Raw genomic sequence first — 27,040 nt, 5'->3', positions numbered from 1 at the left:
TGTCTGAGTAATTTGACTGTCATCTTCTTCCACTCACTTACCTTGAAAAAAAGAAACAAAAATCATCTTACACTAACTTCAAGTATGAGTTCAACAATCCACAGGTATAGCGTCATTGTCATGATCTACACACGACCGTTTCTGTCGTCGAACAATACCAACAACTTCTTCCGTCTTTCCCAAAAGCAGAAACGCTTCCCGTACTGTCTTGTCTCGCTTCTCAATGCAACTCTGTTGACACATTTTGATTATAGCATGTGGCAGATTGGTGAGACACGTTGCCAAAACATCTGCAATCATCACACATAATCTCTCCCACATTTCCTCACAGCTTTCCTCTATACCAGATGACATCAAAATGGTTTCACAAATTCTGTACATTGAGTTTGCAGCCACAGCTCTTGCTTGGCATTTTAGAGTGTTTCCCATGCTGGAATCTTGCACTTCTTCACTCTTCACCTCCTTAAAAATCTCCTCGGCTTTATGGGAGAGCTCATGCAACACTTGCTCCCAGTTTCGGCACCGTTGAAATCCACTTGTGAGATCGATCTTTGCCCACCTGGAGTATACTAGCAGCTCCACCCATGTAGCACTCGCAGCATTCCTAATGCCCTTAGCATTTGCATTTGTGTCGAATGCCTTTTCGACTATTTTTGCAAGAGAAAGGCCTTCGCTAACACTGCTCAACAACTGCTTGCGTTGATACCGGGAGAAGTTGGGAAGTGCGAGTGCAATGCTTGTGAGAGTGACTACTTGCAGAGTCCAACAATCATGAGCTAAAACTAAGGTTGTAATTTGGCTAGTATTAGAGCTATCAGATTTGTGTAGAAGATTTATGAGGTTGGAGGGCTTCTTTTCTCTACCTTTCTGAACCATGCCTTCATCCTCGCGGCACATGCTTCTCACCAAGCTTGTTGGAAGCTCCACCTCGCCATCTAGCAACAGAACATAACTGCTTAGGTAGTTCAGATCACCCGGTGATGTATCATGATGGCGTCTCGCGAACTTGTTGATGTGAGAGAAGCAAAACACAAATGGAGCCACCATGAATCTAGAAAAGAAGATGAGGGTTTTGCTTGCAAGTACAGTGAAGCTCTGAACTAAAATGCAGAGAGTTAGCACACACCATTTTGCATCAAGAAGACATTTGCCCCATCTGTTTGGCCAAATTTTGATGCACGCGGAGCTGTTTCTGCAGTCGCTAAGCGTCTGAATCCAGTAGCTTTCAACCATCCAAGTGTCGGAGTATGAGCAGCTAAACAAAATAGTGAACCATCTCAACGTAGCCAGAATTGCAGCCATCCCCAGCCCGATGGACTGAATATCTAGAATCCTCTTGGTGTAAACTCCATAGGGCGACTTACCTGGCTTATTCGTGTTTGTCCCATTAAGAACATGAACCAAAGTATCTGCGATGTAAAAAAACGAGGTGATCACAGATGAGGCCGTGCAAACACAAGAACGTGCTACGACAAACTGAGGGCAGCTGCTCTCTGCCATCACCCAATATTTCATCATCTCTCTTCTCTGGTCCTCCATCTCAAAACCCTGCAGCACCAACTCCCCGTGCTTCTCATGAAAAAGCCGTTTCAGCCTCTGCTTCATCTCCAACATGCTAACTGCCAGGGAGACTAGCATCGCAAGAGAAACTAACATCGCAGCACACAGGATCATTACATGTACTAGGGAACGTTGCAGCTCGATGACTTGGATGACCATATTAACCGTGATGGTGATCACAAGAATAGATAGGCCGGCAGCATTGGCCAGAAGCTCCTTGTCATTCATGGAGCCCAAAGAAGGCATGAGATTATTGAGAGCTGCTGACATCAAGGGCAAGCTGGTGAACTTTGCAATTGAATCTGTCTCGGAGTTGATGAAGACAGTGTTGAGATCCATGGGTAGCTTCATTGCCACGGCTAATACAGTGAGAGAAGCGGCGTTGAGGGCTGTGTATTTGCAGGGGAACCACAGCTTCTTGCGCCGGAAGCCGTTGAAAGCGTCGGCCGCCATTGCAAGAAGTACACTGCAGAAGCTGCGGCGATGTATAAGCCCACCCATGGCATCGCTGCATCTAGCTGCTGCTGCACTTTGCTATCAGAATCATGATCCATCAGGAAAATAATGTGCTCTAGTATAGGTGAATAATAGCAATATGTAAACTGCGTTTTTCTTTGTAGTGTGTTGTGACAAGTGGTTTTCACGAGTTAATGAAAATGCACCCATGACCCAAGTGGTTAGTACTATCAAAGACAGTCCATACCATGTGTTAGCCACCATATTTGACAATCAAAATAGTCATATGGTGGCGAATGCTGAAGTTTGAAGTAATGGAAGTTGGAAGTGTGCAAGCCTACCTTATTCTTTGGGAGGAGTAAGCCCATCCCTATGTGTTTTCTTCTATGATTGTGGTTATTGTTGGAAGAGTGAAGACAAAGCTCATCAACCAAAAATTCCTTATTTAACTACTAGAGCTTAGGTAATTGCTTAGACTTGCACTACTTATAAAGGTGAGATGTCTTCCTAGTTTAGAGGTTACCAATACCAATAGAAGCTCTAAGCTCTTTAATGTAGAAACAGAATCTGTAATGTAAAAGTATCAACAACAATCATAACATAAGTCTTTTGTTTTTACACTATTGTTCAATAAGTTCCATGTCTTTCTTTAACCTAGGCCTTGGTATCAGAGCAGGAAAGCCAAATCAAAACTCAACAAACTCCAGCAATGAAATTGATCAGCCTGAAATATTGATTGAGATTATGTCAAACTTAACACTGCAGTCGGCATGCCTCCATACGGAAAATCAAAGATGACGTGGATGGTAAGAATGGACGAAACAACGGAGCAAGTGAATGTTACCAGTGCCGCTGCCGAGAAGACGGAGGTCAGTCGAGGAGAATAGGTGGTGGTTGGCGAAAGAGAAATGATGGAGAGAACTAGGAGAGAGGAATATGATTTACTACTATTATTTTATACTACAATTAATGGAGTTTATTACTAGTACTAATACTACTATAACAATACATAAACATTTAACAAACAACGTTTTATGGAGTAATATAAAAATCATCTTCATCATACTGAGTTTTGTGTTCGCTGCTGGTTAAGATCTCATCGACCGCACAACAATTTAACATTATTCATATTTTATTGTATCCACACGGATTTATTTGTAGATGACTTTCGAAAGATTTTAAAGAATTAGAATGAGAAATATTTAAATATTAGTTTATGCAACTTTTCTTAACGGTATGCACCCCCATTGTGGAGATTTCACTTAGAAAATGTAGGATTTGATTAAGAGTAGCTTAAAGGGACCGTTTGCCAAAAACCAAAAGTCAGTGTGTACACATTTATAACTTACATGTCTTTCCCAACTGCATTGTATTCAAAGTAGTTTAGTTTTAATCGGCTAGATATATTGAAGACACGAGGCTTTAGTCATATTTTATTAATAATAGAGTATTCCATTCATCCCATAATAGACGTAACCCTTTTCTTTTAAATTTATCTCATAAAAGATTTCACATACTTTTGGAAAATAGTTCTCTCACATTAATATAAATATATTATTTTCTCTATCCACTTAATACAAAAAACACAATTTCTAAAATCATGTGTCATTACCCAAGTGTATCATCTATTATGGGACGAAGGGAGTATCATTTTTAGATATGGGCAATGCGATGCCTTAGTTTTACTATCATCCCCAACTTTGATCTATTTGGCAAACTCTTGGTTGCAGATAAATTCTTGTTAGATCGAGCATAATATGAAAAATCAAATGTCAGACTTTGATACGCTCAGAAGAACATTTTATGTACTCTCTCCGCCCGAAAAAGGAATACGACTCAACTACCTTACGCTGAAGGGAGTACAATACTTCTATTCACAAAATTCTTTGTTAAATGTGGTTGTTTCCTACAGTTATATTTGGTGCACAAAAGAGGTCAACTTCGTTATCCAAGTATGAGATTTGAAGACTTTCTGCAGTTCAGTTTCCAAAAAATTCAAATTTGCTGTTGTTCTTTGAACATTTCCAAAGTTCCAAGGCATAATTTTCTTTTAATCTTGAAAAGGACTTGTCACAAAATTTATACACAGATGTATAACGTTTAAAAAAAACTGCAAAACACAAATATTTTCATTCAACTATACGAGCACCATTAGTTTCTTTGATGGATTCTGATTCCGACACCACAGTGCAGAAACAGCTCGATGCAGCGATGCCATGGGTTGGCTTATACATCGCTGCAGCTTCTACAGTATGCGTCCTTGCAATGGTGGCCGACGCTTTCAACAGCTTCCAGCGCAAGAAGCTATGGTTCCCCTGCAAATACACCTCTCTCAACGCCGCTTCTTTGACTCTATTAGCCGTGGCAATGAAGCTGCCCATGGATCTCAACACCGTCATGATCAACTCCATCACTGATGCAGCTGCAAAGTACACCAGCTTGCTCTTCATGTCAGCCGCTCTCAACACTCTGATGCCTTCTCTGGGGTCCATGAACGAGAAAGAGGTTCTCACAAATGGCGTTGGCCTATCCCTTCTCGTGGTCACCATCATGGCTAATGTTGCCATTCATACCATTGAGGTGCAACGTTTCCTATCACAAGCAATTATCCTTTCTGTTGTGATGTTAGTTTCTCTTGCGATGCTAGTTAGCCTGGCACTTAGTGTGTCAGCAATGAAGAAGAGTCTGAAACTGAAGTACGAAGAGAAGCACAGAGAAGCTCTGGAGAAGGAAGAAGAATTGGTGGAGGGATTCAAGATGGATGATCAGAGAAGACAGATGATGAAATACTGGGTGATGGCTGAGAGCAGCTGCCCTCAGTTTGTGATAGCGCGTTCTAGTGTTTGCGCAGCTTCATCTATGATTACCTTCTTTTTCTGGATCATGTATACTCCGGTTAATATAATTCGGATGAACAAGTTCGTGTCGGGTAAGACGCCCTATGGAGTTTACACCAAAAGGATTGTAGAGATTCAGTCCATCGGGCTGTGGATGGCTGTGATTCTGGCAACGTTGAGATGGTTTGTCGCTGTCGTGTTTCGTTGCTCATCAACCAACACGTGGATGATTGAAAGCTACTGGATTCAGACGCTCAGAGACTGCAGAAACAGCTCCGCAGGCATCAAAATTGGGCCAAACAGATGGGGCAAATGTCTTCTTGATGCAAAATGGTGTGTGTTAACTTTCTGCATTGGAGTTCAAAGTTTTATTGTTCTTGCAAGTAAAACCCTCATCTTCATTTCCGGCTTCATGGTGGCTCCATTTGTATTGTGTTGCTCTCACATCAACAAGTTTGCGAGAAGGCATCATGATACATCATCGGGCGGTAGCGACATGGATCTGAACGACCTAAGCAGTTATGTTCTGTTACTAGATGGCGAGGTGGAGCTTCCAACAAGCTTGGTGAGAAGCATGTGCCGCGAGGCTGAAGGCATGGTTCAGAAAGGTAGAGAAAAGAAGCCCTCCAACCTCATAAATCTTCTACACAAATCTGATAACTCTAATACTAGCCAAATTACAACCTTAGTTTTAGCTCGTGATTGTTGGACTCTGCAAGTAGTCACTCTCACAAGCATTGCACTCGCACTTCCCAACATCTCCCGGTATCAACGCAAGCAGTTGTTGAGCAGTGTTAGCGAAGGCCTTTCTCTTGCAAAAATAGTCGAAAAAGCATTAGACACAAATGCAAAACTTAAGAGCATTAGGAAATCTGCAAGTGTTACTTGGGTGGAACTGCTAGTTTACTCAAAGTGGGTTGAGATCGATCTCAGAACTGGATTTCTATGGTGCACACACAGCAAGCAAGTCTTGCTAGAGCTATCCGATAAAGCTGAAGAGATCGTCACGGAGTGGAAGAGTCAATCGCAAGATTCCAATATGGGAAATCCTCTAAACTTCCCAGCAAGAGTTGTGGCTGCAAACTCCATGTACAGAATTTGTCAAACCATTTTGTTGTCCTATGGTGAAGAGGAAAACTGTGAGGAAATGTGGGAGAGATTATGTGTTATGATCGCAGATGTTTTGTCTGCGTGTCTCACCAATTTGCCACATGCTATAACCAAAATGTGTCACCAGAGTTGGATTGAAAAGAGAGACAAGACCGCACGGGAAGCGTTTCTGCTTTTGGGAAAGACGGAAGAAGTTCTTGGAATTGTTCGACGACAGAAACAGGTATGTATAGATCATGACAATGAAGCTTTGACAATGTCAAGCATGAATGACTTGGTTGTAAGTGTAGATTGTTGAGCATGCCTCATGCTCGAGCCAAATGTGACTGTGAGATATTCGCAATGTGAATGGTCCAAAAAGAAAATGTGAGTGTTAGTTTTATAGAATAATAAAATAAGTAAAATAAGTTAGTGGAATATAAGACTTTCTTATTATTTATGGTAAAAGTAGAATAAAACTCTTTTTATGAAACGGACAAACATGTAAAAATAAGACTCTTATTGTCAGACATTGGGAGTAATAAACATTAATGTAATTTAAATAAGATTTTACTAGAATTACTTTTATAAACTTATTATTTGGACTGTGGTGGATAGGATTTTTTTAAAATATAGAAAAAAAACGAAGGTGGAGACTCAAGTCATGCAAGAAACAAAACTTGAGACCTTAGTTGAACGAATCAAAAGTCTGAAGCCATAGTTGAACGAATCAAAAGTATAATAGCCTATTTAGTCAATAATCTGGTGATCTTTATATATACTGTACATAAAAAGGACTAGCTACCCACTGCCATCTTTAACATCCTTTAATTTTTTTATATTTGTCTCCTCAAACCAATTAAAACCATCTCTTTTACAGGTTCCCTCACAAATAATTAAATGGGATTCATAGAAATGGGTAAATTTTCAGTCCAACACTTCAAAATGATACATGCTTCTTTAAATGAAAACCGTTAGCCAAAAATAAGCTGTATACATATCTAACGTATGAAAATAGATTGTCAAACACAAATATTTTCATCCAACTCATTGGTTTCTTGATGGATCATGATTCCGATAGCAAAGTGCAGAAGCAGCTAGATGCAGCGATGCCATGGGTGGGCTTATACATCGCCGCGGCTTCTGCACTGTGCATCCTTGCAATGTCGGCTGACGCTTTCAACAGCTTCCGGCGCAAGAAGCTATGGTTTCCCTGCAAATACACCTCTCTCAACGGCGCTTCTTTGACTCTACTAGCCGTGGCAATGAAGCTTCCCATGGATATCAACACCGTCATGATCAACTCCGAGACAGATACATCTGCAAAGTTCACAAGCTTGCTCTTCATGTTCACAGCTCTCAACATTGTGATGCCTTCCTTGGGATCCATGAACGACAAAGATCTGTTCACAAGTTGCGTCGGCCTAGCCCTTCTCGTGGTCACCATCACGGCTAATGTTTCCATTCATACCATTGAGGTGCAACGTTTCCTATCACAAGCAATGATCCCTTCTGTTGTAATGTTAGTTTCTCTTGCGATGCTAGTTTGCCTGGCGCTTAGCGTGTCAGCGATGAAGAGGAGTCTGAAACTGAAGTACGAAGAGAAGCACAGAGAAGCTTTGGAGAAGGAAGAAGAGGGTTTTGAGCTGGGTGATCAGAGAAGAGAGATGATGAAATATTGGGTGATGGCAGAGAGCAGCTGCCCTCAGTTTGTGATAGCGCGTTCTAGTGTTTGTGCAGCTTCATCTCTGATGACCTTCTTTTTCGTGATCCTGTATACTTTTGTACATGTAATTCATGGGATAGTCAAGTATGTGCCAGGGAAGACGCCCTATGGAGTTTACACCAAAAGGATTATAGAGATTCAGTTCTATGGGACTGGGATAGCCGTGATTCTGGCTATGTTGAGATGGTTCGTCACCATCAGCTTTCGTTGCTCATCAACCAACACATGGATGATTGAAGGCTACTGGATTCAGACGCTCAGCAACTGCAGAAACAGCTCCGCAGGCATCAAAATTGGGCCAAACAGATGGGGCAAATGTCTTCTTGATGCAAAATGGTGTGTGCTAACTTTCTGCATTGGAGTTCAGTGTTTTATTGTTCTTTCAAGCAAAACCCTCATCTTCTTTTCTCGCTTCATGGTGGCTCCAATTGTATTGTGTTTCTCTCACATCAACATGTTTGCGAGAAGGCATCATGATACATCACCGGGTGGTGACGACATGGATCTGAACTACTTGAGCAGTTATGTTCTGTTACTAGATGGCGAGGTGGAGCTTCCAACAAGCTTGGTGTGAAGCATGTGCCGCGAGGCTGAAGGCATGGTTCAGAAAGGTAGAGAAAAGAAGCCCTCCAACCTCATAAATCTTGTACACAAATCTGATAACTCTAATACTAGCCAAATTACAACCTTAGTTTTAGCTCGTGATTGTTGGACTCTGCAAGTAGTCACTCTCACAAGCATTGCACTCGCACTTTCCAACGTCTCCCAGCATCAACGCAAGCAGTTGTTGAGCAGTGTTAGCGAAGGCCTTCCTCTTGCAAAAGTAGTCGAAAAAACTTTGGATACAAATGCGAAACTTAAGAGCATTAGGAATGCTCCAAGTGCTACTTGGGTGGAACTGCTAGTTTACTCAAAGTGGGTTGAGATCGATCTCAGAACTGGATTTCTATGGTGCTCACACAGCAAGCAAGTCTTGCAAGAGCTATCCGATAAAGCTGAAGAGATCGTCATGGAGTGGAAGAGTCAATCGCAAGATTCCAATATGGGAAATCCTCTAAACTTCCCAGCAAGAGTTGTGGCTGCAAACTCCATGTACAGAATTTGTCAAACCATTTTGCTGTCTTATGGTGAAGAGGAAAGCTGTGAGGAAATGTGGGAGAGATTGTGTGTTATGATCGCAGATGTTTTGTCTGCGTGTCTCGCCAATTTGCCACATGCTATAACCAAAATGTGTCACCAGAGTTGCATTGAAAAGAGAGACAAGACCGTACGCGAAGCGTTTCTGCTTTTGGTAAAGACGGAAGAAGTTCTTGGAATTGTTCGACGACAGATGTCAAGCATGAATGACTTGGTTGGAAGTGTAGATTGTTGAGCATGCCTCATGCTCGAGCCAAATGTGACATCTAGAATAAGGATTGTGAGATATTCGCAATGTGAATTGTCCACGTAGAAAATGTTTAAGTAGAAAATATCAACTTAAATGCCTAGTAGTATTGGGTGATCACTAGTTGTTTGATTGTTTTAGGATGGAATCTATCTAGGGTTTGATTGATCTCCACTTTACTTATATGAAATGAAACTTTACCTAACATTTGTAAATTCTAACACTTAGTTGGTCCCTTGCTTGCTTTTTTTTGGGTGGGTTGTTCTCCCTAGAGAATGCCTTAGTATATTGTAATTCTCTAATTACTATTCTGTTTACTTACCCACCAAAAAAACAATTAAATACTGTAGTAATAGTAATACATTTGGTGTAACCTTTTGTGTGCACAAAAGCATTCAGTTACACATCCATTCCTATCAAAAAATAACAAATGTTGGCAATAATCGCTTATAAATTGGATTCCCAAGAATATCCTGTTTACAACATCAGAAAGTAGACTATCTTAGAAATTGGATTCCCAAAAATTAATGTTGTTCAACTGAAACAACTTGCATTTCATACATTTGAAGATACACATCAGAGCAACAAGAAAGGAAGATGAAGAACTCGAATTGAGTATAACCTGAATACTTGTGTAGGAAAGAACAAAGCTGATATAAACCAAGATTTCAGGCTTCCAACCCTCAAATATTCTTCAAACAATATTACGCAGGTGAAAATATCTCCATAGATAGTGCAATAACATCACAAACAGAGAGGATATGGAGTGTGCAAGATGTTCCTGACCTTAACGCTTTGAGAACTGTGGGCGCTTTCTAGCTTTCCTTAGCCCAGGCTTCTTCCTCTCAACTACTCTGGAGTCCAGGGTGAGGAGGCCTTCCTGCTTCAGAGGCGATCTATGGCTGTCACTGAGCTTGAGCAAGGCCCGAACAACGCCAAGACATATGGCTTGGGCCTGCCCAGATAGGCTGCCACCATGTGCTTTTACAAAGACATCATAGCTACTCTCATACCCTAATGTCACCAGAGGAGTCTTGACATACTGCTGTTACCACAAAGGGTAGCCTTGAAGGTATTCCTGCATAAATCATCATTCAATTCGTTTCAGCCAGCGCTATGCAAGAGATATTGATCATCAACATCGACATTTAAAGCACACTGACTGCAGAGCTGTGAAAGTTGCCTGCTCTGCTACCACCAATCTACACACCAACCTCTCCTCATGTTTTTCTATGAGCATAGTGAATTGTGCATGCTAATATGTACTCCAAATAACACCTTTGTGACCACTGATGCAGTTCTTACATTGATAAGAGTAAGAGATATACTGATGCACCACCAACAGAACTTATAATAAGAGTTGCTATCCCTAAATCATCAATTCTAGAAAATTTTAACCTAATTTTGGATGATAGTAGTTCTTTTTGTTTTTTCTGGAGCACAACTGGTAAGTGCATTTCGAAACTGATTGCATTATAAACGAATTCATCGAAATTGATATGATAAAGGTAAAATTTGAGCGCGTTTTAATCACCTGGGCGTCGCGATAATTGATAATGATTTTGCCGGTGCCATCCTGCAGAATAACCCAAGCAATAGCGCTATACCTGTGGCCGCTGATAGATCATGATTCCGATAGCATCTCTCTCGTATAGTAGTAGTACTTGATAGATGGGCAAAAGAGGAGTCTGATTATTTTGTCACACATACTCACAAGAGAATATGATTATTTTATCTCAAATAGAGTAGAAACTATTTTATCTCATACTCAAGTGACGAATCCATAATAAAAAAAAATCATGGGACTAGATATAATGAAAAATTAACTATAATGAAAATATTTCAATATTTTTTAAAATAAATTATAATTTAATTTCATTATCTTCTATTAAATTGGAATAATAATAAAACAATAAACACTTATGTAACTTAAATAAGATTTTAGTCCAGAGCCTTTGTCCTAGTAGCAAGGAGCTTAGACATTATTGTATGATGTGCCGAGTTCAAGCCCTCTTCACATCAGTTATAATTTCCTCCCTCATTTCTATAGTTTCCACATCAGTTGTAATTTTCTCCCTCATTTCTATAGTTTCTATAGTATATAAGACAAAGTTGGAGCCCTCTTCACATCAGTTATAATTTCCTCCCTCATTTCTATAGTTTCCACATCAGTTGTAATTTCCTCCCTCATTTCTATAGTTTCTATAGTATATAAGACAAAGTTGGAAACTTAACTCATGCAAGAAACAAAAAGTGAGACCTCAGTTGAACGAATCAAAAGTCAAATTACCCAATTTAGTCAATAATGTGGTGATATTTTTTACATATAAAAAAGACTAGCTACCCATTGCCATCTTAAACGTCCTCTAATTTTTTTTATACTTGTCTCCTCAAACTATTTAAAACCATCTCTTTTATAGTTTCCCTCACATTAAATGGGATTCATTGAAATGCGCGAATTTTCAGTCCAACACTTGACCACCGATTATATATTTGAGTATTAAAATGCAATGTTCAATTCAAAATGATGACATGCTTCTTTGACAGAAAACCGTTAGCCAAAAGTCAGCGGTACACATATTTAAGCCTTTCCCAAGAGCAAAATATGTCCTCCATACATAGATATAAAACGTTTGAAAACAAATTGTCAAACACAAATAATTTTCGTTCAACTCATTAGTTTCTTGATGGATTATGATTCCGACAACACAGTGCAGAAGCAGCTAGATGCAGCGATGCCATGGGTGGGCTTATACATCGCAGCGGCTTCTGCACTGTGCATCCTTGCAATGTCGGCTGACGCTTTCAACAGCTTCCGGCGCAAGCAGCTATGGTTTCCCTGCAAATACACCTCTCTCAACGGCGCTTCTTTGACTCTACTAGCCGTGGCAATGAAGCTTCCCATGGATATCAACACCGTCATGATCAACTCCGAGACAGATACATCTGCAAAGTTCACAAGCTTGCTCTTCATGTTCACAGCTCTCAACATTGTGATGCCTTCTTTGGGATCCATGAACGACAAAGATCTGCTCACAAGTTGTGTCGGCCTAGCCCTTCTCGTGGTCACCATCACGGCTAATATCGCCATTCATACCATCGAGGTACAGCGTTTCCTATCACGAGCAATGATCCCTTCTGTTGCAATGTTAGTTTCTCTTGCGATGCTAGTTTGCCTGGCGCTTAGCGTGTCAGCGATGAAGAGGAGTCTGAAACAAAAGTACGAAGAGAAGCACAGAGAAGCTTTGGAGAAGGAAGAAGAATTAGTGGAGAGCTTCAAGATGGATGATCAAAGAAGACAGATGATGAAATACTGGGTGATGGCAGAGAGCAGCTGCCCTCAGTTTGTGATAGCGCGTTCTTGTGTTTGCGCAGCTTCATCTATGATCACCTCATTTTTTGGCATCATATATACTGTGGTTCATGTTCTTGAAGGGACAAGTGCGAATGCGCCAGGTAAAACGCCCTATGGAGTTTACACCAAAAGGATTGTAGCAGTTCAGTCCCACGGAGTCGGGATAGCAGTGATTCTGGCTATGTTGAGATGGTTAGTCGCCCTCGTGTTTCGTTGCTCATCAACCAATACATGGGTGATTGAAAGTTACTGGATTCAGACGCTCAACGACTGCAGAAACAGCTCCGCAGGCATCAAGATTGGGCCAAAGAGATGGGGCAAATGTCTTTTTTATGCAAAATGGAGTGTGCTAACTTTCTGCATTGGAGTTCAGAGTTTTATTGTTCTTGCAAGCAAAACCCTCATCTTCATTTCTGGCTTCATGTTGGCTCCACTTGTATTGTGCTGCTCTCACATCAACATGTATGTGAGAAGGCATCATGATACATCATCGGGTGATGACGACTTAGATCTGAACTACCTAAGCAGTTATGTTCTGTTACTAGATGGCGAGGTGAAGCTGCCGACAAGCTTGGTGAGAAGCATGTGCCGCGAGGCTGATGGCATGATTAAGATAGGTAGAGAAAAGAAGCCCTCCAATCTTTTAAATCTTCTACACAAATCTGATAGCTCTAATACTAGCCAAATTGCAACTTTAGTTTTAGGCTTAGCTCATGATTGTTGGACTTTACAAGTAGTCACTCTCACAAGCATTGCATTCGCCCTTCCCAACATCTCCCAGCATCAACGCAAGCAGTTGTTGAGCAGTGTGAGTGAAGGCCTTTCTCTGGCAACAACAGTCGAAAAAACTTTGGACACAAATGCAAAACTTAAGAGCATTAGGAATGCTGCAAGTTCTATTTTGGTGGAACTGCTAGTTTACTCCAAGTGGGCTGAGATCGATCTCAGAACTGGATTTCTATGGTGCAGAAACAGCAAGCAAGTCTTGCAAGAGCTCTCTGATAAATCCGAAGAGATTGTTATGGAGTTGAAGAGTGAATCACAAGATTCCAATATGGGAAATCCTCTAAACTTCCCAGTAAGAGTTGTGGCTGCAAACTCCATGCACAGAATTTGTCAAACCATTTTGTTGTCCTATGGTGAAGAGGAAAGTTGTGAGGAAATGTGGGAGAGATTATGTGTTATGATTGCAGATGTTTTGGTTGCGTGTCTCACCAATTTGCCACATGTTATAATGAAAATGTGTCACCAGAGTTGCATTAGAAAGAGAGACGAGACTGTGCACGAAGCATTTCTGCTTTTGGGAAAGACAGAAGAAGTTGTTGGAATTGTTCGACGACAAAGACGGTTAGGTATTGATCATGACGAAGAAGCTTTGACGATGTCAAGCATGAATGAGTTGGCTGTAACAGTGGATTGCTGAGCATGCCCCATGCTCGAGCCGAATGTCTAGTGAGTGGTCACTAGTTAGTTTTTATTTACCTTTTAGGATAGAATCTCACTAGGGTTTGGTTGATATCCACTTTACATATCAGTACGCTTTAGTATGTTGTGATTCTCTATTTACTTACCCACCACAATAGTTATACATTTGCTGTAGCCTTTTGTGTGCACAAAAGCATCACTAACGCATCCATTCTTATCAAAGTATCAAACCAGATACACTTTCCATAAGTTCGATCAAAAAACTAACAAATCTTGGCAACAATTGCTTATGAATTGGATTCCCGAAAATATCCTGTTTATAACATCAGAAAGTAGGCCATCTTAGAAATTGCAGCATCTTTGAGCTATACCATGACAATAAAAATTAATGTTATTCAACCGAAATAACTTGCATTTCATACAGTTGAAGATACACATCAAGAACAACAAGAAATGATGATCAAGAACTCGAATCGAGCATACTGAAACAAAACAACCTAAACAAAAGCTTGTGTAGGGATGAACAAAGCTGATATACACCAAGATTTCTGGCTTCCAACCCTCAAATATTCTTCAAACAATATTACGCAGGTGAAAATATCTCCACACATATAGTGCTATAATATCACAAACAGAGTGGATATCAAGTGTGCAAGATGTTCCTGACCTTAACGCTTTGAGAACTGTGGGCGCTTCCTAGCTTTCCTTAGCCCAGGCTTCTTCCTCTCAACTACTCTGGCGTCCCGGGTGAGTAGGCCTTCCTGCTTCAGAGGCGATCTATGGCTGTCGCTGACCTTGAGCAAGGCCCGAGCAACGCCAAGACATATGGCTTGGGCCTGCCCAGATAGGCCGCCACCATGTGCCTTTACAAAGACATCGTAGCTACTCTCATATCCTAATGTCACCAGAGGAGTCTTGACATACTGCAGCCACAAAGGGTTGCCTTGAAGGTATTCCTGCGCAAGTCATCATCAAAATCGTTTCAGCCTGCGTTACGCAAGAGATATCAATCATCAACATTGACATTTAAAGCACACTGACTGCAGGATTGTGAAAGTTGCTTGCTCTGCTACCACCAATCTACACACCAACCTCATGTTTTCCTATGAACATTGTGAATAGTGTATGCTAATATGTACTCAATATAACACCTTTGTGACCACTGATGCAGTTCTTACATTGTTAAGAGTAACAGATATACTGATGCACCACCAACAGAACTTGTTATAATAGGAGTTTCTATCCCCTAAATCATTAATTGTAGAAATTATTAACCTAATTTTTGGATGATAGTTCTTTTCTTTCTCTAGAGCTCAGTTATTAACCACATTTCGGGACTCATTGCATTAACTGTATCCCTAAACGAAAAAAATATGAAATTCAACAAAATTGATACGATTAAGGTTAAAAATTGGTGTTTTAATCACCTGAGCGTCGCGATAATTGATGATGATTTTTCCGGTGCCTTCCTGCAGAACAACCCTAGCAATAGCGCTCTTCCTGCGGCCGGTGCCGATGATAGTCTGAGCGGCGAACCCACCAGGAAGCCTAGATTTCACCAGTTTCTCCAAATCCTGCTTCTCCAAGCCGGGTTCAGCGACGGCAGCGGAGGAGGCGACGATGAGGGTGGGGAATTTGGGGGCGGAAAATTTCAAGGAGATAGACTTTGGCGGAAGAGAAGTGGAAAGCCCGGGCTTCTGAGATACTTGGGAGGAAAAGGATAGCGAAGATAAGGATGAGGTGATAGCGGAGATAGAGGTCGCCATTGCCATGGCCGTTACTACTGATTCAGAGCTGAAAGGATTGCTTATGCTGATACGGTTTTGAGGGTCGGTAGAGTTGTGCACTTGTGTTGTGTTATGGATAACGGGGATGAATTGACCAACATGCCCTCAATTGTAGGCATTACTCTATAGATTTTCAGATTCTAACTCAGGGCATAATCGACTAGTCCAAGATTTACTATGGTCAAATATAGTTCATTGGTTCTCATGAGTTAGGGCTGGCAAATCGTGCGGATTGGGTCGTTATCGGGTCAACCTGATAATGACCCAACCCAATAAGCCTAACCTGAACCCGACCTGTTAAGGAAACTGTAATTCCGAACATGAACCCGACCTGCTACCTTCAAATCCGAACACGACCCGCACCCGACACGAACCCGTTATCGACACGATATAATATGGGTTGACACGACACGATAACAACCCGAACCTGATATTACATGATTAAAACCTAATATTACACGATTAAACCTTAATTTTTAACCTAATTTACACAATTAAAATTCGTTTTATACTATTTAAACCTAATTTATAATAAATTAAAAAATTAAGGTAATATATATTTTTTTAAATAATAATAAAAATAATAATATTATTTCTTAATGGGTTACCCGTATCCGACCCGCATCCGACCCGAACCCAACCCGAAATTATCGGGTTCTTAATGGGTCAACCCGATAAGGACATGGATCCAATAAGACTTGACCACAACCCAATAATTTCGTGCGTATTCGTATCAGATTATCGTGTCGTGTCGAAAATTGTCAGCCCTATCATGAGTTGAATTCTAGTACTAGTTATTTTGGGCGTGTGTGCAAAAATATGTGAATTATAGTAATAAATAAAATATAAAATAAGAAGGTGATACGAATAATAAAAATGTTGTGTGTCCATGCGGTGAAGAGAACATACTTAAAATTTTATTTTATTCTGTGGCTCAAATTCGAATTATATCATCATTAGTTTATGATATGATCTTTAGACACTGGCAATGGATCGGCCACTATTGCGGAGAATGGGCCTATGATAGGCCCTCTCTCGCCTCCCTCAAATGGTCGATTGAATGGCCATGGCCGAACTCCACAGGGTCATGATCGGTCCACCATTGCGGTCATAGGCGCTATTAAATTTATTTATTTTTTTAAAAAAAATTAACTCTCTATATATACCTCCATACCTCATATTTACATTCACCCCTTCATTCTCATTTTATTTTATACCAACAGTTAAAAATGAAATATAGAAATAATGCTGACGTGGAAATGAGATGAGAGGTAGGGATAGGTTCTTCTATTGTAAGGAGATAGACCATGTGGGTAAAATACTAATGTGGCGTGAGGAAATGGAGATAGACTCTTGAGATGGGCATATCCATAGTGAATGAGTATTTGATACATCATTGAATTGTGTCATCTATTTCACATGTAAAACATAACACTTTTAATTTAAAAAAATGAAATTTGAAAGAAATAAATAGCCAACTGGATTTTTTTCTCTTAATTCTAATCTACATAAAAGGTTTACTCAACTTTTCAGTTATGTTTTAATTTTTATTCTCATAGAAATATTGAATTTGTTGTTCAAATGAATCCATACGATGATTATCGTAGTTTTCTCTAGAGGTGCTAGCCCACGGTTCAAAAACTATTAATAAGCCAGTACTTACCTAATAAGAAGTAGATCAACCAACCACACTATAGAAAAAGCTTTATAGAGAACATAAGTGCAAAATCATTTTGTTGAAAAGAAATGATGGGGGAATCAAATCATAAGTAAATAATCAAGGAGATATGAAATTGATTGTGATTAGTAATTTATCATGTAATAAGGTAATTAGAATTAGGGTGAATATTTACCTTATTTGTATAGTCTCCTTCCTATATAGATGGATGTAAATCATGGAATAATTCAAGTTGAATGAAAAACAAAGCATTTCAATATGGCATCAGAGCAAAGGCTCAGAAATAGATTCATCACAGCCTAGAATATACCTCTCTCGACCTAAGGCAGAATTAAGCCATGGCCGACGACGACAAACCCAAAACCTCAGACGACAACAAGCTGAGGATCAGCACAAAGGTAACTATCGTCGTAAAGCTCAACGGAACAAACTATTCAATATGGGCACGGCTGATGAAGATCCAGATTGGGAGTAGGAGGGTACTCCGCCACATCAACGGCAATCCGCCACCACCCGAACCAGGGGCGGACGACTACACGGAGTGGGAGGAAACGTATCTAAACGTCTTCTCGTGGATCCTAGACAACATCGAGACCGGCATCGTAATCGATTTTGTTCATCACCAAACGGTAGAGGCTCTATGGAAGAGTCTAGCCGTGACTTTCGAATGTACATCCGATCAGTTCCTACTGTTCGACCTAGAAGAAAAGGCAGAGAACATTAAACAAGGGGAACAAAGTCTCGAAACATATTGGCAGCACTTACACGGGACATGGATTGACGTGGACTGGTGTCAAGAAAAACTGGCCACCTGCTGTGACAAAGGAGTAGGGCAGTTCCGGAAGTACATCGAGACGCGCCAGCTATTCAAATTTCTGATCAGCCTCAATCCAAAATACGATCAAATGAAACGAGAAGTCCTCAAGGAGCGACCATGGCCCTCAGCGGTAGTTGCATACGGCTAGATAAAGCGAGAAGCCGCGCGGCTGAAAATCATGCCGACAACAATCATCGAACCAGCCGGTGCAACAACGACGCCTTATCATCATCGGGCAACATCGGGCTCGGTTTTTTGGCCCGAAATCAGCAACGGAGTGGACCGCCACAGTATCGGACAGGGACGCCAACCGCTCCGAATCGCCGACCGTTCAAGCCCGACAAGTCAAAACTTTGGTGCTCCCACTGCGGAAAACACAAACATACCAAGGAATCGTGTTTCCTTCTTGTTGGATTCCCGGAATGGTGGGATGAGAACCAAAAAGCCAAAGCGAAATTGGTGATCGGTGTAACTGAAAATGGAGGGGGCACATTCCCGGCGACCGGGGCGAGCAACCCGGAGGCCATCGACGCTCAAGGACGACCGGAGAACAGAGGCGGAGCGATTGGAGAAGCAACAATCACCGATTTTAGGAGAGGCGGCGGGATGTTTGGAGGTAAAGGGTTGGGGTTGTTTAACCCTAGCCCTCATTTGTTATTTGCACATAACACCCCCACTTCCGTAAAATATCAAAAACTACCCCATCCTACATCCCTTGTCGCACATAAGTCCCCCAGATCCGATAAATTGCATAATTTACCCCAGAATGATTTTACTATGCAATTAAGTCCTCTAAAAACTGAAAATACAAAAATTGACCCCCCAAATTCAAAAAATTCATTTGTTAGCCCTAATTATTTTGCACCCCTTGAAAACACCCATATTGCGTTCATGGCAAAAAAATTTGGAGTGTAATACTGAAAGTGAGTGGATTTTTTATTGCGGGGCTACAGATACTATGACTTATGATAGGGAAGATTTCTCTACTTTTAATGGGGCAATTAAAAGCTAGATTCAAACTGCCGATGACAAATTAACATCTGTGCATGGAAGTGGAACTATTGAAATATCTCCAAGTCTGAAACTTAAGAACTGTCTCTATGTGCCAAAATTGTCTCACAAATTGATGTCTATTAGTCACGTGACTAAGGAACTGAATTGTACTTTATTGATGCACCCGAACTTCTATGTATTACAGGATATCAGGACGAGGAGGATAATTGGGCGTGGCACTGAGCGTCAAGGCCTCTATTATGTGGACGAGATAGTTCACCAAGGTGGCGCCGCAATGCTTGCTCACGGATCTGCTAATAGAGAAGCTTGGTTGTGGCACCGAAGATTGGGTCATCCGTCTGCGGGTTATTTTAAATTGTTTTTTCTGAAATTTTCGCATCTTAAAGACATTTCTTGTGAGTCGTGTGTTTTGGCTAAGAATCATAGACAGTCTTTTAAATCCTGTAATACGCGTGTTAAAGACATTTTTTCCCTAGTTCATGCTGATGTGTGGGGCACTGCGCCTATTACTGGTGATCATGGTTTTAAGTATTTTCTCTTGTTTGTTGATGATTGCACAAGAATGACCTGGGTGTATTTTTTGTGAAATAAATCTGAAGTGTTTGAAAAATTTGTCATATTTTTTAAAATGATTCAGACACAATTTCACAAAACTGTCTCTGTCCTTAGGTCAGATAATGGGAGGGAATTTGTCAATAAAAACATGGAAGACTTTTTCAAAACATACGGGTTAGTGCACCAAACCTCATGTCCTTATACACCGGAGCAAAACGGGGTAGCTGAGAGAAAAAATAGAATTCTTCTTGAAATAACTCGAGCTTTGTTTTTTGATTCAAATGTCCCAAAATTTCTTTGGCCAGAAGCAGTCGCTACCTCAGTCTACCTTGTAAACCGTCTCCCTACAAAAACACTTGATATGAAAACACCCCTTCAAGTTCTTTCAAAAGTGACGAAAATCCCGGAACCCTTCACTGTTCTGCTTAAAAATTTTGGATGCTTTGTCTATGTGCATGTTCCGAAACACGAACGGACAAAATTTTCTGCGTGCGCTGTGAAATGTGTCTTTCTTGGGTATGAGATTAATCAAAAAGGATATAGATGCTATGATCCGTCATCTAGGAAAATAATCACTACTATGAATTGTAACTTCCTTGAGTGTGAGTATTTTTATCAAACCCAACTTAAAGGTCAGGGGGAGAGAGGTGGAAATAGGAATGGCCTAGGAGAGATAAGTGGACCTCCAAGTTGGTTGGTGCATCAATCAAGCAACTCCGAGGCGGAACCAACAGAACAAGCTACCGCCACCGCCGAGCAGGTCACGTCTACTATAGATCCTCATCAGCCAACCACGGTACAGTCCAATCCTCCTCCAGTGATATCTGAGGTAACTCCTGAACCTGAAAGTACATCTATTCCTACTGACAATCCTGGCACAGATGAAGTCACTGCCATTGATGGAGATACTGGTCGATACATTTTTCCCCAGCACAGCACTCGAGGGATTCCACTTAAAAGATACAGTCCGGAGAAAATCTAGGCTAAAAGCAGGTACTCAGTAGCAAATCTTGCTAAAGCCAATCTCACAGAAATGGCTAAGGCGTTCACAACAGCTTTGTATGAAGAAGAAGAGATACCTCAAACAACAGAAGAGGCTATGAGAATGCCTCATTGGAGGAAAGCGATGATGGTAGAAATGAATGCCCTGATAAATAGCGAGACGTGGGATGTATGTGCCAAACCAGAAGGTGTGCGAGTTGTAGGATGCAGGTGGGTATTCACCATCAAAAGGAGACCAGATGGATCGATTGAAAGATACAATGCGAGGTTGGTAGCCAAGGGATACACTCAAACATATGGGGTCGATTATGCCGAGACATTCTCCCCAGTTGCCAAAATGAACACTATCCGAGTTCTATTCTCTATTGCAGCCAACAAGGAGTGGCCCCTACACCAGTTTGATGTTACTAATTCCTTCCTACATGGTGAACTCTCGAAACCAATATACATGGAAGCCCCACCAGGTTTCTCTGAAGACTTCAAAGGTGGACAAGTGTGCAAACTCAAGAAGACGTTGTATGGATTGAAACAGTCGCCTCGAGCATGGTTTGGGAGATTCACCGAAGTAATGAAGAACTACGGGTATAAACCGAACAACTCTGATCATACTTTGTTTCTGAAAAAGAGGGGAGGAAAGATTACCTGCATGATCATCTATGTAGATGACATGATCCTCACCGGCGACGATGAGGAAGAAATCAAATTGTTGAGGCATAACCTGTTTTCAGAATTTCAGATGAAGGATCTTGGACTGCTGAAGTACTTTCTGGGAATAGAAGTATTGAGATCAAAGAAGGGAATCTTCATTAACCAGAGAAAGTATGTCCTCGACTTACTGGCGGAAACTGGAATGTTGGATTGTAAGCCAGCAGATACTCCTATGGTGCAGAATCACGGACTACAGATAGTAGAAGGAGCAGAACCTACTCATCGCACAAGGTATCAACGCTTGGTTGAAAAGCTGATTTACTTGTCTCATACGAGACCTGACATTGCATACGCAGTTGGGGTGGTGAGTCAGTTTATGCACAAACCCCAAGAAGCTCACTGGGAAGCAGCACTGCGGATCGTTCGATACCTAAAAGGAACTCCGGGACATGGAGTGATGTTTAAGAAGCATGGTCATATGGACATATATGGATTCACAGATGCTGACTGGGCCGAAAATCCAAATGATCGAAAGTCAACCGCAGGGTATTTCACATTCGTTGGTGGCAATTTGGTCACCTGGCGAAGTAAGAAACAAAAGGTGGTAGCTTTGTCGAGTGCTGAAGCAGAATTTCTAGGGATCAAGAGTGGATTGACTGAGATCCTATGGCTAAAAAGGCTAATGACCTAGTTGGAACTGATGTCTTCCGGACCCTGCAAACTATTTTGTGATAACAAGGCAGCTATTAGCATATCCGAGAACCCAGTACAACATGACCGGACAAAACATGTTGAAATTGATCGACACTTCATCAAAGACAACATTGAAGCCAAGGTTGTGGAACTACCGTTTGTCCGATCAAAAGACCAGCTGGCTGATATTCTTACCAAAGCTGTGGACTCCAGAAGTTTCCATGAAGTATTGGGCAAGTTAAGTTTGGATGATACTTGAGGGGGAGTGTTGGAAAGAAATCAAGAGGGAATCAAATCACAAGCAAATAATCAAGGAGATATGAAATTGATTGTGACTAGTAATTTACCATGTAATAAGGTAATTAGAATTAGAGTGAATCTTTACCTTATTTGTATAGTCTCCTTCCTATGTAGATGGATGTAAATCATAGAATAATTCAAGTTGAATGAAAAACAAAGCATTCCAATACATTTCATCTCACCAGTCACCTCTGTCTATACAACTACTCCTTATTACACTCACTTTATACCTTTATAGAAACAGCAATGTGACATATAGTTAAATTTCGACACTTTTCAAAAACTCAATAATTGGCAGTTATTCATAAGCCCCGAAATCCCTAACTGAGAGATGGCTCATAATTGGCACAATTTTCCGAACGCCGGAGTCCCAATGTAAGCGAAACTTCTCCGGCAGCCGCATTTCCACCGCTGATCTCTGAGCTCAACCCCACCTCCGCAGCGGATGAGGTGGTTTCTGAAGGGTCCCTTTTTGGTGCAACGGTTTCTGCACCATTGGCTGCTGCAGCTTCTTTGAATTCCTGTTGGTACATTTCTTCTACCATTGGCTTCCACAGTCGAACCCTAGCATTTATAAACCAATTTGATACCTGCAAGAGAGAGAGAGGACATAATTAATTTTCTGCAACACTGAATTCAGGTTGCTCGTAATTTAATGCATAAAAACAAACTGGTTCATGCAAATGATCACTGGGGATAAATATCTGACAATGTCTTTTCTCTATATATGGAATTGAAATTGGATATGGATTTTAACAGCCCAAAATACAGTAAATAAAACGTTCATAAAATTTAATATGCACTATGGAGTAATAATTACTTTTGTCACATCGTCATAATATAAACATTCAAATGTTGGATAGTACACTACAAGAAAAATAACGGCTAAGGACGCTTTTTTATTACTTACATAAGAGAGTATTTTTTTTTGCCCGAACAAAAATGAAGACGCATAGAAGTTAATAATACCAAAGACAACTTAATTCGGCCTTTTATTTATGCCACAAATTGAATTTAGTTTCTCATCATCCAAAATTTTGCGCATCAAAAGTTCTGGTGTCAATGCATGTAAAAAAAAGTTGTATGACTAAAAACATAATCATCCGTCCCAACTAAGTTGGGTCACTTCTTTTTTACACGGAAATTAACAAATTGGGTTGAATGAGATAATAAATAAAATAGGAGAGAGAAAAAAAATAAGAGAGAGTAAAGTAGGCATAAAACTTTGTTGGGACGTCCGAAAAAAGAATGTGACTCGACTTAGTTGGGACAGAGGGAGTACAATATTTAACTAGGCTCAAAGTGTCAGGTATTTCACACATAAATATTTGATGCCGGATACAATTAAACAGTTTTGCAAAGTTCATAATTTTTTTTTTTTTGAGATAATAGAATACCAATTATGAAGTGAATGAATACAAAGACAATTATGATCTTGGCATGCAGATACGATAGATCAATTACTAAGTTTTTGCACTTCCAATAAAATTCCTATGGCTTACCCATGACTTATTAAATCCTAAAAAAATTGTCATGAATAATTGATTATGCAATTTGAACTTGTTACTAGTATATGGTAAGTAGTAGATGACATTCACACAAAACGAAGTAATTATGAGATATCCCTTTCAGCATATATGACCCATCGATTTTGATAAACACAAGTTTTGCAACGAGTACCTGATTTTTCGATAAACCTGTCTGTCTAGACAGCAAATGTTTGTCTGCTTCACTTGGATACCTTATAACAAAACATTCAAACCATCTCAGCCTCCACAAATCCAACTAAATTAATCACAGAGACAAGTGCGTAATTAGACACATACGGATGGAGGAAATGCTCGAAGAGCCATGCCCTCAAAATGGTGAGGGACCGGTCCGGCAGCCCGCGCTGGGGCCGCCACGAGTCGTGATCCGTCGTCCCCGTCCCCATGTGCTGGAGCTGAAGGGCCTTCTGGCGCCGGTACTTCTGCTCCACCGCCTTCAGCCGCGGCGTCTCCCCCTTCGTGATCCCCACCTCCTTCTCCCCCAGCGCCGCCAGGCACTCCTTCATCTCGCGCCCCACCGCGTCGTTCATGCTCCGGAAGTGCCGCGACATTGCGCGCCTCGCTAGCCCCGTGTACGCCGCGGCTGCCCCTTCCCCCGCTGCCGCGTCGAATGAGTCCACCACCGCCTGCATCTGCTCGCTGTATTTCATGTATCTCTCCTCCACCTAGCCCCAAAGTCATGTTTAATTTAGACAGAAGGAATGTCTGCTAAATAAAGCTGTTATTATGGCATTCATTGCGTCTTATCACAAATGGGATTCAGTGTCAAATAATTAAGACAAAGTAAAACAAATTAGTCACACGTGATGTCTTCTTCCAATAATTCAGCACTAGCTATTAATTTAACGAATTCAAGATTATGATTTTTTTATGTGATTATATAGCCTTTATAATCTGGTATGTATATAGAGCCAGTAATGGAGGCATGCCCTACTTGTATAATGTATGAAATTTATACGAATATTGACTCGATTGTAATTTTAAAATTAGTCGAAGTAGTATGAATTTGTTCGCAATTATTAATGGCAAAATTTTGAAGTAGACTGTCTGTATCTAATATGGCAGCAGTAAAATCATACATCGATATCACCATCAGTGAGTTATTTATAAATAAAATGACATCGTTTAGCAGAATCAAAATATGGTTCCAAACAAATACGGGATGAACCAAAGTAAAATTCAACCAAATTTTATGATTTTAAGCCATTTACCCTAAAATAAATTAATTAAGACTCATAATAGTATGATAATACCTACTCTAAATATGTGAACATATTCAAATTACTGAATTTCATGTATCTAACTGTTGCATAATTCTTGAGAGAGAGAGAGAGAGAGACCGACCTCATCGAGCATGGAGAGGAGCTTAATTTTTCTTCTTTGGTACTCAGTTCTCTCAGAAGGGGATAAGGAGTGGTGATTCTTTGAAGAAGACAAACGGACGCCGTTATCATCGGATGCCAAATTAGGGTTTCTGCCTTGTTTCTTCACAATCCGATTCTCTCTCCCATTCCCCACACTGCAGAACTCCATCAGCAATTCTTGCGCGGCCTTCGAATACAAAGAATTCCTCAGCGAAGTCGTGCTTCTTGAAGATTCCACATACCCCAAATGAATCTGATTTTCGTGATCCCCAAACATCATCGGATCTCCCAATGGATAAGGATTGCTGCCATGGAAGTATAATTCCCCGTTTCCCACATTCATTTTCTCCAATTTGGCGGCTTCCAAAGAGGAGAGAGACAGAGAGAGGCCTTGTCCCTCCTTCTCGCCCCCGCTGCTTCTCGGGATCCAGCTCATCTGAGACGGCGGCGGTGGCGGCATGTTGGAAGCTGGATTAATAGGGCTGATTAAGTGAAACCCTTGTAGATTAGAGGAAGCTGTGGGTGGATTCATGAAAGATAGCTGCATCAAATTTAATCAAATAAGAATTCATAATAGTATATTCTAGTATACTACTATATCTATATGTGCATATAATTCCTTTGATTAGTTACATGTAGGGTAGATAACTCATCTAGGATGGAATTCTATGAAAAAAATGATATTTCTGTTCATAAAATTTCATCCCTGAAATATATTGCAAATTGGCAACACTCACTTCACTATGAGGCAGATGTTTGTGGGTGGGCTGGATCTGATCTTCCGTGGCTCCGCCGCCACCTTGCTCTCTCATCACCCACTCGGATCGTTCGTATGCATTTGGAAAGCTATAGATGCCTTGATGGAAGCTTTGTGACATGAATTTCAAGATTGATACTTTTCTAGGTTTGCTTCCTTATTTGCTAATGTCTTCCTAGCAAGAAAACAAGAGAAACCAAAGATAAAGAGAAGACTAATCAGCACAAATTAAACACATGATCTTAATTTCTTTCTTCAAGAATCACTTAAATGGAGTATTATTTTATTTTATTTTATTTTATTTTTTGGCACTAGAAATTAATCAAGTACCTTTGAAGGTTGGGACATGATTGAATCGAAGCGTGGAAACATCCCTTTCCGGTGAATTGATTTTGGTGCTGGAAATTGGAATCTTTGAGCAAGGGACAGTGTTATTGATGAGACAAGGTAGAGTGAGAGAGAGAGAGAGGATAGAGGAGAAAGAAAAAGGGTCACTCTCTTCTTCCTCTCACTACTCTATTACTACCTCCTTCGCTATCTATATAAGTATTTAATATACCTACAATTAAAACTTTTTTAGTACCCACATAACTTCTCATTTGTACCTTTCTTTTCTTTTTTCCTGGATTTTTTTATAAACAGAAAATTGAGGTAGTGAAAGCTCAGCACATCGCATGTACAATAATATATAGGAATAAAAAGTGCTTACATAAAAGCAAGTATATAGGGAAAAAGAGAAGTTGAAGTAGTAGTTAATATACTTTTTGATCGTAGGCCAAACATACTATATATTGTAGCAATACTTGCAACTAGTTGCTTTTACCGGTAACCTTATTGGCGTCAAAAGGTTTAACGTTTTCAAGATATTTGACAACGCGCAACCGCGTGTAAGAACACATACCGACGTGCTCTATCATGGAAACTAAGCATGGCCATTGAGCATGCTGTATCGTGTAAGAGCACGTCCCTAGCTCTTTGCCCAATTAGAGCCTTCCATGTGACATTATTTTAATTTTTAGTGTTCAATTTATTAGTGCTTAAGGGTC

The 27,040-nt window shown here is 40.6% G+C and overlaps 6 protein-coding genes and 1 pseudogene across 7 annotated transcripts; 3 read left to right on the top strand and 4 right to left on the bottom strand.

Moving 5' to 3' along the window:
• Positions 1–90: 90 nt before the first annotated feature.
• LOC121809161 lies at positions 91–2,061 on the bottom strand. The gene has a single exon (XM_042209703.1). The coding sequence runs from the start codon at positions 2,059–2,061 to the stop codon at positions 91–93; it is 1,971 nt and encodes a 656-aa protein (XP_042065637.1).
• A 2,118-nt stretch (positions 2,062–4,179) lies between these two features.
• On the top strand, positions 4,180–6,261 carry LOC121809160. The gene has a single exon (XM_042209702.1). It carries the CDS (start codon positions 4,180–4,182, stop codon positions 6,259–6,261), a length of 2,082 nt encoding a protein of 693 aa, XP_042065636.1.
• A 742-nt stretch (positions 6,262–7,003) lies between these two features.
• On the top strand, positions 7,004–8,242 carry LOC121809159. The gene has a single exon (XM_042209701.1). The coding sequence runs from the start codon at positions 7,004–7,006 to the stop codon at positions 8,240–8,242; it is 1,239 nt and encodes a 412-aa protein (XP_042065635.1).
• A 1,253-nt stretch (positions 8,243–9,495) lies between these two features.
• LOC121809158 lies at positions 9,496–11,243 on the bottom strand (annotated as a pseudogene).
• A 496-nt stretch (positions 11,244–11,739) lies between these two features.
• Positions 11,740–13,830, top strand: LOC121809157. Its single transcript, XM_042209699.1, has one exon. It carries the CDS (start codon positions 11,740–11,742, stop codon positions 13,828–13,830), a length of 2,091 nt encoding a protein of 696 aa, XP_042065633.1.
• Positions 13,831–14,205: 375 nt separating this feature from the next.
• Positions 14,206–15,664, bottom strand: LOC121809997 (30S ribosomal protein S9, chloroplastic-like). The gene is made up of 2 exons (XM_042210869.1): positions 15,260–15,664; positions 14,206–14,788 (listed from the first exon to the last, which is right to left on the bottom strand). Exons 1-2 carry the CDS (start codon positions 15,602–15,604, stop codon positions 14,501–14,503), a joined length of 633 nt encoding a protein of 210 aa, XP_042066803.1. The 5' UTR covers positions 15,605–15,664; the 3' UTR covers positions 14,206–14,500.
• Positions 15,665–22,468: 6,804 nt separating this feature from the next.
• On the bottom strand, positions 22,469–26,522 carry LOC121807741 (BEL1-like homeodomain protein 4). 2 transcript variants are annotated; one of them, XM_042208042.1, is made up of 6 exons: positions 26,325–26,522; positions 25,975–26,169; positions 25,218–25,778; positions 24,153–24,538; positions 24,007–24,067; positions 22,469–22,916 (listed from the first exon to the last, which is right to left on the bottom strand). In XM_042208042.1, exons 2-6 carry the CDS (start codon positions 26,113–26,115, stop codon positions 22,647–22,649), a joined length of 1,419 nt encoding a protein of 472 aa, XP_042063976.1. In that variant the 5' UTR covers positions 26,116–26,169; positions 26,325–26,522; the 3' UTR covers positions 22,469–22,646. The 2 variants fall into 2 exon arrangements, with proteins under 2 accessions (XP_042063976.1, XP_042063977.1); XM_042208043.1 differs by having other exon boundaries at positions 25,975–26,165.
• Positions 26,523–27,040: the final 518 nt, after the last annotated feature.

The sequence above is a fragment of the Salvia splendens genome, chromosome 6, assembly GCF_004379255.2.
Source record: "Salvia splendens isolate huo1 chromosome 6, SspV2, whole genome shotgun sequence".
Lineage (NCBI taxonomy): Eukaryota > Viridiplantae > Streptophyta > Magnoliopsida > Lamiales > Lamiaceae > Salvia > Salvia splendens.
The sequence above is the reverse complement of the archived record's forward strand: the minus strand, read 5'-3'. Positions and strand labels throughout refer to the sequence as shown.

Excerpts from the sequence above, each read along its gene's own strand:
- LOC121809160 (XM_042209702.1), top strand. The coding sequence starts at position 4,180 with ATGGATTCTGATTCCGACACCACAGTGCAGAAACAGCTCGATGCAGCG.
- LOC121807741 (XM_042208042.1), bottom strand. The coding sequence starts at position 26,115 with ATGTCACAAAGCTTCCATCAAGGCATCTATAGCTTTCCAAATGCATAC. Across the intron at positions 25,779-25,974 it reads AACATCTGCCTCATAGTGAA|CTATCTTTCATGAATCCACC; the intron begins GTGAGTGTTGCC and ends AATTTGATGCAG. Across the intron at positions 24,068-24,152 it reads TTCGAGCATTTCCTCCATCC|GTATCCAAGTGAAGCAGACA; the intron begins GTATGTGTCTAA and ends TTTTGTTATAAG.
- LOC121809159 (XM_042209701.1), top strand. The coding sequence starts at position 7,004 with ATGGATCATGATTCCGATAGCAAAGTGCAGAAGCAGCTAGATGCAGCG.
- LOC121809997 (XM_042210869.1), bottom strand. The coding sequence starts at position 15,604 with ATGGCAATGGCGACCTCTATCTCCGCTATCACCTCATCCTTATCTTCG. Across the intron at positions 14,789-15,259 it reads TCAATTATCGCGACGCTCAG|GAATACCTTCAAGGCAACCC; the intron begins GTGATTAAAACA and ends TGACTTGCGCAG.
- LOC121809157 (XM_042209699.1), top strand. The coding sequence starts at position 11,740 with ATGGATTATGATTCCGACAACACAGTGCAGAAGCAGCTAGATGCAGCG.
- LOC121809161 (XM_042209703.1), bottom strand. The coding sequence starts at position 2,061 with ATGGGTGGGCTTATACATCGCCGCAGCTTCTGCAGTGTACTTCTTGCA.